This window comes from Petaurus breviceps, unplaced genomic scaffold, assembly GCF_028583685.1.
Source record: "Petaurus breviceps papuanus isolate PSGF00001 unplaced genomic scaffold, PetGlider_PUasm1.0 37, whole genome shotgun sequence".
NCBI classification, from domain to species: Eukaryota; Metazoa; Chordata; class Mammalia; order Diprotodontia; family Petauridae; genus Petaurus; species Petaurus breviceps.
The window spans coordinates 28,753,753-28,766,448 of NW_027186296.1; the positions used below are offsets into that span (position 1 = coordinate 28,753,753).

The window sequence follows — 12,696 nt, forward strand, 5'->3', positions numbered from 1 at the left end:
GACAAAAGATGGATAAAAGGGCAGGTAGGAAAAATAAATACAAAAGTGTGCAACCATGATGTGATATAATAAGAGTGCTAGGAATATTAATGCTGAAAATGAGCTGTGGTTGCAAACTGAACAATAAGAGGTGTTTATTTTTTGACTATTTAGTTATACTGGGAATAAGGAGAAGGCTCAAAACAGGTACTTATCAGGACAGATGAGAGAATGATAACAGATGAGATAAAGAAGGCAGAGCTGTTCAAGTCTTACTTTGCTTGTTTTCTTTGCCAAAGAAAATGATCTTTGGACTGGGAAGGACAAAGAAATGCCAACTGAGGGACCAAAAACCAAGATAAGATGGTGGAGGTGGGGAGGGGGGGAGCGCTAGGAGAGCAGTAAAAGAATAGCTAGTTGCCCTTAATAAGCTCAAATAATCATAAACAGATGAAGTATAGCCCAAGGTATTAAATAACTTATAGAAACAACTGCTAAACAAGAGCCAATGATATCTGAAAGACTATGGAGAAGGGGAGAGGTATCTCATGACTGGAAAAGGGCAATTCTTGTTATAGTTTTAAAAGGTTAAGAAAGAGAAGTCTACAAAATATAGACCAATTAACTTAATATCAATTCCTTTCAAAACTGTAAAATGTATTATTAAAAGAATGCTTATAAACACTTAGAAAAGGAAATAATCATATCACAAAGAGTTAGTATTGCTTCATCCAAAATGTGCCATGAAAAACTAACCTCATTTTCTTTTTAAACCAAGCTACAAGATCTTATAGGTCAGAAGAATTCTGTAGGCATAGTTTATTTAGACTTTAGCAAAGCATCCTTTCACGCTGTACTTATTAACAAGACAAACATGTTAGCTAAAGGATAATACAGTTAGGTGAACGTTAACTAGCTAAATTACCAGATTAAAAAAAAACCAAGTTATTAATGGTTCAATGTCAACATTAAAGAAAGGATCTAATAAAATATCCAGAGGACGTGTCCTTTAAAACAAAAACTTTTACAATTTTGTTTAATTATTCTTGAATAAAGGAAAGGACACACAGAAGGCTGAAGGAGAAAGGAATGGAAACAATGCCAAAGATACAATTTTAAATTACAAAGAGAGGGGATGTACATAATTTGACATACAATAAGTATTAGTACTACAATGGTAAATTTAACATTTCTAAAAAGCTATAAATAATAGATTAGTGGTGTAACAGACAATTCCATTTTTCTGGTCACTGTATAAGGAAATGTTCAGTCTGTTACTGTCAGGTTCATAATATAGAAAATTTAAAGAAATGGGCATACAAAACATGACCAACTTCAGAAAAAATGAAATACAAATTTTTATACTGCATCAGAAAATTCTTCAGAGTGAAGCCAGTATTAAGAACCAAAATGTTGTTTCCTCATAACAATAGCTATTATTAACTATGCAAAATAAATATAATCAAGGAGTTATTATAAGGTTCATTTAAAATTATTAAAGTTTTTTTTGTTTCATTTTTTAAAAGCACTCAAGGGCCTACTTACCACAATCCATTCAGCAATGTTTTCATAAAGCTCTGGACTAAAAATTGCTTTTTTCAGTCTAGCTAGAGGTCCATCAGCATCCACCAATCTGCACCGCATAAATACATCACAGTAGCCTCTAAAATCATTGCAAGGGGATCCAGGTTGCAAGGTGATGGTTCGGCCATTAAAGTGCTTATCCCATCGCAGAGACCCTGTACTTGCACAAGATGATGGGTCCACTGGAAAAGAGGAAGCATCAAATACAATCTTAAAATCATTAATTTTTCAAAAATCAATTCATTTGCAAAAAACATTTACTGAATGCCTACAAAATGCAGTGAGTTTTTCTAAAATACTAAATTCAAGACCATGCATATTATATCAATTAAAAAGGACCAAAAGATCCTATGGCATGTTAGAGACATTAACTAATTAGATAGAGAAATATTCTTTGCAAACAAATAATCATCAGACTGAAATATTTTTGTTCCATTCATTTTTTAATGGAAATACAAATGAGAAAATAGGAACAAATCAGTTAAAAAATTAGCAAGTATTTGATGTGAAGGTACCATGGATTTTAAAAATTCATGGAACTGAAAGAAAAAAAATTACATTTTCATAACAAAGTTATTTAAAAATATTTCAGAGATGATATCACTACAATGTAATACTCAAGGTTCATTTTTTCAAGATAGGCTCATTTTAAAACTACAGCTTTTTCTCCAACAAAATACTACCAAAGTTCATTAAGTTGAAACTTAGGGTAAGTAATTATAATAAATTAGAAAGTAAAAGTCTTACTTTTATTCATACAGCAAACATGGCATAATTCTTTATCATCCTTGCCATCAGAACTAGCACATGTGCATTCCTCCAACCCATGCTTTTCACAGATAGATCCAGCACATTGCTATTGTTGAGAAAAACGAAGAAATGTTTTAGGGTCTATATAGTCAAATTTACCATTGGTAGTGAGAGAAATAAAAGGGTAAATATTCAGTTATGAAAAAAAAAAGTAGAAACAAAAAATTCTGTTTCAAATAAGACTTTCACAAAGCACACTACAAATAAAGGCTAGAACTGAGTCAAGTGGATACTTTCAGAAAGGATAAGTGTCACATTAAAAGTAGAACAAGAAACCAACTTAAAAGAATATGAATATAGAAATGGGAAAGACAAGTATACAGGCATTACAATGGGAAATTAATACTCCTTCAACAAAAGGAAATAAGGAAAAAATTAATTTTATGAATTGTACTTCAGTACTTCAAAAAATTCATCAGTGCAGGTATTCATTCACCGATGCAGCTTGCAGCCCTTCCATGCTTTAACTGAAAATTAATGGGTTACTATGGCCAAAAATATTTACCATGGAGCCACCTTTTTGGCAATAAGCCTCAGCTAAGCGGTCCTTAAGTGACAGGAAGCTGTCAAGCTTATGGTCTGGGTCCTTTCAGCTTTTCTGTTGAAATGAAGTAATGTAAAACCTGCCAGAACTTATGTTCTATGGACAAAGCTTTTAGAAACTTAAGGTCTCTAAAAGCAATCAAACACAGAAATATAGTGTTTAATAAATTCAAGAACACAGACTAGTGACAGCAAGACTTCCTATTTAAAAAAAAACAAATTGCCAAAACTAGAAAGGAGTTTAGAAGAAACTAGACCAGCATCTTAAATTGTATATTATAATCAATCCACAAGCATTTTATCAGGTGCCTAATATGTGCCAGGTAGTGTACTAGGCACGGGGAAACAAGTAATCAGTCAATAAACATTGATTAAGTGCCTACTACGAACTAGGTGCTAGGGATACAAAAAGAGGCAAAAGACAGTCCCTACTTTCAAGGAGCTCACAACCCAATGGTGGAGGCAACAAGCAAATGAATACATAAAAACAAACTTGTAAACAGAATAAAGAAGAAATAATTAAGAAAACAACAAGTACAAAGAGGGAAATACAAATACAAAGAATGAAAAAATCATCACTCCCAAGCAGCTTACATTTTAATGGGTAAGACAACGAGTGCATTGCACAAGTATTACCAGAATAAATGCATATAAATATATAGTAGTTAAATACAAGAATAGGGCAACAAAAAGTTAGAGGGTGAGAGAGTAGGATTAGGACAAGATTCACGTAAAAGGTGGCTCTTGAACTTTGCCTTGAAGGAAAAGAAGGACTCTCAATATAAAGTGGATGCGAGAAAGAATAAAGGGGATCATAAGAGAGAAAAGAGACAAGAGAGATAACATAAAATTAAAAGGCTTTTCAGGAAGAAATTCAGTGTCACTTCATCAACCATCTAAGGGTATCTAAGATATGTATGCATACACAAATCTATGTTTATATACGTGTTTACACATGGAACTGACTAAAAATAACTGAAAGCCATTCCACAATAGATAACTGGTCAAAGGATATCAACAATTTTCATTTGACAACATCCATGCATAAAAACAGTGTGAATCTCCCCAAAATACCAAAGTGCTTGTAACAACTTTATAGTGCTTAAGTAAAGCTATTATCATTCAATATTTATTCATTCAAAATGGGAAATGTAAATTGAAATAACTAAAGTGTTATCTTACAACAAGTGAACTGGCAGAGATGATAAAAGATGGAAATAGTCAATGCTGGAAGGGCTATAGAAAGAGGTATACTTGTAAAATGTTAGTGAAGCTATGTGCTAATCCAACCATTCTAGTAACTAATTTGGAATTATGAGAAAAGTCACTAAACTATTCATTCCTGTTCTACAGCTCTACTGTACAGAGTATATGCTCCAAGGAGGTCAAAGACAGAAAGGCCACATATGTATAACATAATATTCTTAACAGTATTTGTTTATGAGTAGCAAAGAACTGGAAATAAAATGGAAGCCTGTTGATTGCAAAATAGTCAAACAAAATGTAGACTACAAATGGAACATTATTGCACTACAAGAAATGGTGAGTAAAGAATTCAAGAAAACACAGATTTGTATGAATAAATAAGGAATCAAATGTGCAGAACCAGCAGCACAATATCCACAATGACCACTCTAAAGAAAAGAACACTGAAAGCCAGCTAAACCCTTAAAGAACTTTGCCCCAGTGAACAGATAATGAAACATATTTCTCTATACTCAGTAGAGAAAGTGGGTGAATATGGATTTAAAAAACTGTCTTTAGTAGATGTTTCTTCACTCCACTTCACTGCTCAGAAAATTAACTTTACACACAAAAACATCCTGACATTTTGCCAGAAAAGCGTTATGATTTCTAAATATAAGAAATAATGGTGAAGCATGTTTCACTATTAGCTATTATAATATTTTCCCCTTGATGCCCATCAACTGGGTACAGTTGAACAAGCTGTGGTATATGATTGTGAAGGAATATTATGCTGCAAGAAATGACAAGGGGGAAGGTTTCAGGAAAATGTGAGAAGACTTTTATGAACGGATACAAAGTAGAGTGAGCAGAACCACGAGAACAAAGTACAAAGCAACAAACAGCAATACTGTTATGATGATCAACTGTGAAAGACTTAGCTACTTTAATCAATTAAATAATTCAAGACAATTCCAAAGGATGGATGATGAAAGATGCTATCCAGAGAGAGAACTGATGAACTCTCAGTACATATCAAAGTATACTTTATTTTTTTTGTTGTTTTTATTTATTTGGGGAGAGGAGGAGGGAGAAAATGGCTAATACAGAAATATGTTTTGCATGACTTCACCTGTATACTTGATATCATACTGCTTGACTTTCTTATGGGGTGTGGAGCGGCCATAGAGGAAAGAATTTAGAATGCAAAATTTTAAAAAACATGAATGTTTAAAAGCATATTTTAAAAATTATCCCCTTTGCCCTGGGAAATGTATTAAGTGGTAGAGTACATCTGTAGAGACTAAAAAAAGGAAAAATAAATTCTTCTGCCCAAGAGAACAAGATTAATTACCTTATATAGTTCTGCAATCAACATACCTAAAGACTAACTATACTAATTATAAGTACTTGTCTACTTTTCAAAGGGAAGTTTGAGAAAACTAAGGCGAAGTATTATGAATCAAATATAAAACTTACCCCATTAATGCAAACTTGTGTATGTCTATTACAATCTGTGAAATTTGGTTTAGGGTCAGATGCTGGGCAGAGAGCTTTAACACCATTACATATGCCTTCTTTTGCACAATCAGAATCATCCCGACACTTCTCAGACTTTGACTTGAAATTGCATTGTGCAGTACAACAAGGACCTTGACTTGGGCTGAGGAAACATTTTTTTTAAATAATGAAAACTATAATCCATTTCGATGCCAACTGTCTACTTAAGACAATATGGTGCTAATATACAATTTTGCTAAATTGCAAGCACAGAAAATGCATTTCTCAGTAAATGTAGGAGCACTAACATACTGATCTAAAGTTTCACTTCAACCTTAGATTACAATATTTGAGCATTGTGATTAATAATAGATGACTATTATTGTGATCATTGCATTAAGTATGTTTTCCTTTCAATCTATCCACCTTCAGTGAAAAGTTATTAGCACAGGAAATGAAATTCATTTTTATTTTTCAATTAGTCAAGTAATTAGTAATTCAGTGCAGTGAAAAAAATGTTACATTTAATGACATAAGAAGGTACAAAGCTTGTTTCTTCTACTACTTTAATACCTGTGTGAGCTAAAGCAAGGTACCTGACCTCTATGGGCCTTATTTTTCTCATCTATAAAGAGAAGTGTACCAGACAACCTCTGAAGTTTTTCTCAGTTCTAAGTCTATGTTCACATTTAAATGCTGTAAACAAGCAAAGTCCCACATAAATACTATAAACAAATATCAATATCCTAAATATAGTAATAAGATATTAAGAGAAAATAGTCTATTGTTAAAAATTCTTGAAGCAATTAAACAGATTAACTACCTGATTTGAATATACAAAAAGATGCACACGGAAGTAAACATAGATCTGCAACACTTAAAGGAAATCAAGACTTTAATAGGGAAGAGGGAGAAATCATTTGGGGTAAAGAAACCTATCAACTGCCTTTCCCATGCAACACTACAACATCTACCACACTAATATGAGTAACAGTTACAAATATTCTTCATCATTCCCCAAATAAGAAATGGAAATAATAATTTTTAAATCACCAAATTTTAGTTTTGTGTTACCATTATAATTAGTTTCATGTAACAATATATTTAAATTTGTAACTATATTCTGGGGTGGGTACCTGCACTGTTTTCCTGGTTTTAACTTGCATTTTTTTTCCTCTGGTTGGTTTGCATCATAGCAGCATTCATCTTTACACTGATCACTATAACCACAATCACATTCTTCTCCTTGTTCTACCATTCCATTGCCACAAATAGGTTGGCCAGATTCTGAGGAAAAGAAATAGCTCTCATTAGGAATAACAAAATGATGTACACAGTTGTTTTATTTAACATTCAAAAATAGTTCAAGGAATTTTTTTAAAAGGAGTAAAAAAAAAAATTGGTTGAGCAATAGAAACTTAGAACACTGAACTAGTAGTTTAAAAATGTGCATTTCTGCTCTAGTTCTACCACCTGAGCAAATTTTAATCAAGTCAAAATCTCCCTGGATCTTACCTTCCGAATTTCTACAATGATGGATAGTTAGATCTCTATGCCTCCTTCTAGTTTATACATGACTCCACCAAAAATTACTTTGACTATAGTCATAAACTATATTCACAGAATCTTTAGAACAGGGATCTATGAGTTTTGTCATCTGCCACGAAGCAGAATGAAATCTTAGCCAAAATATACATTTCTCTAGTTTACTCTTAGAGGGTCAAAGTTCAAATATTAACAAACGAGATCTACTCCTTGTGACTGTTTCGTGTACAGTTGTGTCCAACTCTTCACAATTCCATTTTCCAGGATGACTGGCTCTAGATCAACAACTACACCACTGTGGTTACTGGTAATGTTAAGATCTTTCTTGTATTGTTCTTCTGTGTATTCTTGCTACCTCTTCTTAATTTAACGTCCCTACCATTTTTGCATGAAATGTTACCCTGACATCTCTAATTTTCTTCAATTTCCTATCTTTCCCCTTCTATTGTTTTCTTCTGTTTCTCTGCATTGCTCATTTAAGAAAATGTTCTTATCTCTCCTTGCTATTCTCTGGAATTCTGCCTTCAGTTGGGTACATCTTTCCCTTTCCCCTTTACCTTTCACTTTCAGGATAGCCTGAGAGTTTAAACTCAATTTAATTACTGCATGACAGAGTTCCTCCCAACTACTTGTGAAGGATTGAGTTGTAGGATGTAGCTCCCTGCCTGGCTACTATGCAAAGACCTTGCTTTCTGCCCTTGCTGCCTTGCCCTTATCCACCATACTTTTCACCTCTTGCTCTGGACATAATAATCAAAAATTCAAGAAAGGCTAGTATCTATAGATGGCCTTAAGTATCAATTCACAATTCCTGTGACTCCTAGATCGATTCCTTTCTTTGGTTACTATTCCCCATATATGTTGTCTCCTCCTATTAGCATGTAGACTCCTTGAAGGCAGGGAGTACCCGGCTTTTGGATCAAATTCTTCAGAGAATTTATCTTCTGCCTAGGCAACCAAAGAGGGAACATGGTGTAGGAGGTATAACAATGACTTTGGAGACAGAACAACCTGAGTTCAAGTCTTGTTCCTGCCATATACTGACTATGTACTCCTGGACAAGTCACTTAACTTCTAAGTGTCTTAGACCAGAAGTGTCCAACATGTGGCTCTTGCCAGAAGTAGCCCACAACATTTACAACTGTAGCCCAAACCATATTAAAATGAAATTGGGAAATATTTATCAGAACAAATAAAGGCACAATAGAACATAATGTTAACATGTCATTTTCTATGTTAACATGCAGGCTACAAGACAACATTTTGTCCTAAAAGGACAAAAAGTCCTTTTGTAGGGTTTAGTGGCCCTTTTTCTATTTATTTATTTTTAGTTTGCAACATTCAGTTCCACAATCCCTTGAGTTCCAAATTTTCTCCCCCTCCCTATTTCCTCCCCTCCCCACCATTAGTGGCCCTTTTTCTACTTGAGTTTGACCTCACTGCCCTAGACAACTACCTAAGATTACTACTAGGAGATCACCAGATAAAATCAGAGATCTAGTCCCTAGCCCTAGCCCTGGCAATTGATCACACTCAGTTTTTTTTTTTTTTATTGTTTTCTTCAACAGTCTTTTAAGAGTATCCTAAGCACAGAAATAAGATGATCAGTATAAAGAGAATCTTGTGGAATTTGGTCACATGATGAAAATGACTCTGGTTTTATTTCCCTCTTCACCAAGAATCTTCGGACTATCTTTCAATTTTATTGTAACTTTTTAATGTCATCTGATTATGACTTATAAAATGCCAACTTCAAAGAAGCTCAGTTCCTACAGTAGTGTGAATATGTTAGCCAAGCTGGAATCCTGAATGGAGAGCACTCTGTATCTTCAATTTCCAAGAGCCCTTCCTAACTCTGTTTATTTTGACAATTAGAACCTTTTATGGCACTAAGGAAAGGCACAATAGATAGAGAGATGGCCTGGGAGTCAAATCAGTCTCAGACAATTTCTAGCTGTTTGATCCTGCCCAAACCTCAGTGCTTCACACACTGCCCTAAGAGAAGTAAGTTCATGATCTGCATCAGTGAACTACAGTTCCTCACACCAGTGAAATATAAAGTTGAAAACCACCACCAGCCCTTCATCCTAACATGGTATATACATACCGACAAAACAGTTATTTCTCTTCTTTTCAAGAACTTGGCTTATGTTTCGAATACTACAGAGTGAAAATTTATTGTTGTTAAGCTTGTCCCCAGATGTAGCTCTTGCATACATGATATAATTGCCATTTTCTTTCTGTCCTAAATTCTTAGATTCTCCTGGAGTACATTCTGTTCCAGAATCATGCTGTGAAATAAGACATTTATATTATACATATTAAGGAGTAAAAAAAAAATTTTTAATAGATTTTTTCCCAATCAGTTCATTTTTCATTGTAATAAACCATGGAATTGCCTATTTTGAAGGAGTTCAAGAAATAGGAAAGATAACAGTTTTGCTACAATAGTTTAGATAGGAGAATAAAAAGGGGAGAAAAAGAAAAACGGGGGAAGGGGATAGGAAAGGCAAAAGGAAAAGAAAAGGGTAAAATGGGTAAGGGAAAGGGGAAAGAGTAAGGAGAAGCCAATTTTCTCAAATTCTTTAAATTACTTAGGTTGCAGTTCAATAACTACTCTCCCTTATCATCACAAACCTCTAAAACAAAATAACCTAGGGAATCACCGTTGACAGAACTTCATCTTTCAAGAATCTACTTATAAAGAGAAGAAACAAAACTAACAAAGGCCACAATAATGCCAAGGCCAAATAAATCTAGCCAGTGGCCAGACCTCAGAGATGGAAATCTTCCTATATTTGATTTATGATAAAAATAATTAATAGTCCTTTCTAGTTTTAGAATTCAATATATTTATGATTGACAAATTTGGAAGAAATTCAAGGAGTACCATTTGGTACTGCTTGGGGGAGTTTATTTTACTAAGGAAAAAAAGTACGTTTCTAAAGTAATTTTTTAAATGACAACATAAGATACATAATGCTTACTGATTTGTTCTTATGAAAGGCACCATGGCATAGCAGACAGAAAAAAAAAGTGTTGGAACCAGGAAGATCTGGATTCAAATGCTGCCTCTGACACTTAATAGCTATATGATTAGGAGCAATTCACCTAATCTGAGGGTCAGTGTTCTCATCTGTAAAATGGGAATTATGAATGCCTATAGCGGCTACATGTCTCAGAGTTTTTAAGGAGGATTGAATAAGAAAATGTATACTAAATACTATGCCAACCTTTAAAATCCAGGTGTCAGCAAATGCCATTTTGACAATTTTACAAATCTATAAATTTGATTTATCTTGTTAAAATTCCAAAGATGTATTTCCTACATCTACTGTTTTTGAATGTCACACTGCACTCATACTAGGCTTGCAATCCATTACTCTGCCCACTTTCCCTAATCTTTTTCACATTAACTGTGGTCTAGCCATGCCTCCCCTAACTTCACTCTTTGGGACTGATATCCCACATTTATAATAGGTGAAGGCCTATTCTAGCTGTAAATTTTTATTCCAATATTTCACCTTTTAATATCCAGTTACCTGAGTTTTACACAGATTTATTTTTAAAAAGATTATTTCACCACTTTGCTAGCATTAAGTTTAAAAACAGTTCTTAAAAATTCTATAAGAAAAATTGATAAGCAAGCAATACTCACAGGAGAACCAAAGTTGTGTCCAACCTCATGAGCAAAAGTAATGTGAGAAACTTTTGGTGGGACATGAGATCCATAGTTCTGGACAGTGATGATGCCAGTATTTAAGGATTTCTTTTTACCATCTGAATACAACTTACTTTTTTCACATATTCCTCCAGAGCTTCCTAATTATGAAGAAAAGGTAACAAAGATATGTATCTTTCCCTTACTCTAAAAAAGTTACTGGAAAAAATTTTTTATTAAATTACACCAATGATATATTTTGAATCTGAAATTCCACTGGATCCTCAATGTGTCAAATTAGTCTTTGTCAGGGATAGTAAATTCCTTCCAATACTAAGTTTTAGTAGTATATATAAATAAATTTTTAAAAGCAATCAGCTTGCTCCATCCCTACTTTTTATTTTTCCTGGAATAATCACTGAAAAATGATTAACTTTAAATAAAAAACTGCTATATTTCTCTAAATCTCAATCTCCTTTCTTGATTTCATTTTTGTCATTTTCTCTCTTCTCTATTTAATTCTACTGTTGAGATGTTAACATTTCTTCAAAGCTATGCTTTATACATTGTTTTTTATGTTTATGGTTTTGTAAAGGCAAATTTACAACTCAAGTTCAATAAAACCAAGGAGGCTTGAGGAGATTTTGAAAAAGTCAATAATATACAGTTTGGTGTCCTTGAAAGAACTATATAATGTTATATATGACTAACATATATTCAAGGATACTTCACTAACAGATACTACCAAGCTTGCTTAATGAAACTGCTAACAAAGGCAATATTTATATTGGGACTTACAAGAAACCAAAATTTAAAAATTGTGAAAACCAAAAGTTAAGAAGAAATTGAATGATCAGTCCATCTACATTTATAAATGAAGACTTTGCATATTACAAATTTTAGAAATTGTTTCCTCTTTTAAAATTTTACTATAACATTTAAAACACTTTAAATCTGCACAAATGTTAGTAAGATATTCATATCTTTGTAGTTATGTATGTAATTATTTTACCATTTAAAATACCCTAAACTGATCCATCAAGACTTTTGGAAACAATTTTCTATATGCACTAACAGACCATTACTTCATGATGTGATTTAAAAAATTCCTATTCTTTAAGGAACCTGACAAATCTTTGATGGAACGATAAAAAGAGAAAGATAGTACAATATAATACTTCCTTCTACTTCTATGAACTATATCCTAGGAAACATTCATGAAATAAAATTTTAAATTGCTTTATTGGATCTACAAGATAAAGGTGTTAAGTTTGCTTTAAAGAAATAAAACTACATGTATAAAATGAAATACATGTGGGTTTCCATCCTGTCATACAACTCTAGAAATAGTAGCTTAAGTAGTGGAGTTTATGTTTATGTTTCAAAAACAGGGATACACACACACACATATGTATATCGTGTTTCCCCGATAATAAGACCTATCCCGAAAATAAGCCCTCCCCTTACTGTGTAAGATTCCTCTAAAATAAGCCCTCCCCCGAAAATAAGCCCTATTGAGATTGCTACTGTAGTGAAGGTGATCCCCTGCGCTACACGCTACATTACGGTACCCTCTGTATGCACCGCCCCTCCCCCCCCCAGGTAAAACGCACGCTGCTCTCCAAGCTGCATCCAATCAGAGCTGCAGCAGTGAGCGCGTCATCCTGTTCTTCCCCAGTGATTTGCTTGCTGGCGCCATTGAGAGCAGTGCCACAGAGGAGAGCTGAGGCAGGACAACATAAGCCCTACCCTGAAAATAAGCCCTCTGGTGTTTTTCTTTCCAAAAAATTAATAAGACAGTGTCTTATTATTGGGGAAACATGGTATATATGTGGTTACTAGACCAATCAAATTTTATACATCCCTTAGAAGCATTCATAACCAAAAAT

The 12,696-nt window shown here is 33.7% G+C and overlaps 1 protein-coding gene across 1 annotated transcript in view; it reads right to left on the bottom strand.

Annotated features, from left to right (window-relative positions):
* Positions 1 to 12,696, bottom strand: part of ADAM10 (ADAM metallopeptidase domain 10) — a 173,211-nt gene that overhangs the window by 12,928 nt on the left and 147,587 nt on the right. Inside the window, exons 9-14 of the mRNA XM_069098152.1 lie at positions 10,805 to 10,968; positions 9,254 to 9,437; positions 6,738 to 6,888; positions 5,581 to 5,764; positions 2,311 to 2,419; positions 1,525 to 1,745 (exon numbers count right to left, since the gene is read on the bottom strand). Coding sequence (XP_068954253.1) covers positions 1,525 to 1,745; positions 2,311 to 2,419; positions 5,581 to 5,764; positions 6,738 to 6,888; positions 9,254 to 9,437; positions 10,805 to 10,968 — 1,013 coding nt within the window. The remainder of the gene's footprint in view (positions 1 to 1,524; positions 1,746 to 2,310; positions 2,420 to 5,580; positions 5,765 to 6,737; positions 6,889 to 9,253; positions 9,438 to 10,804; positions 10,969 to 12,696) is intronic.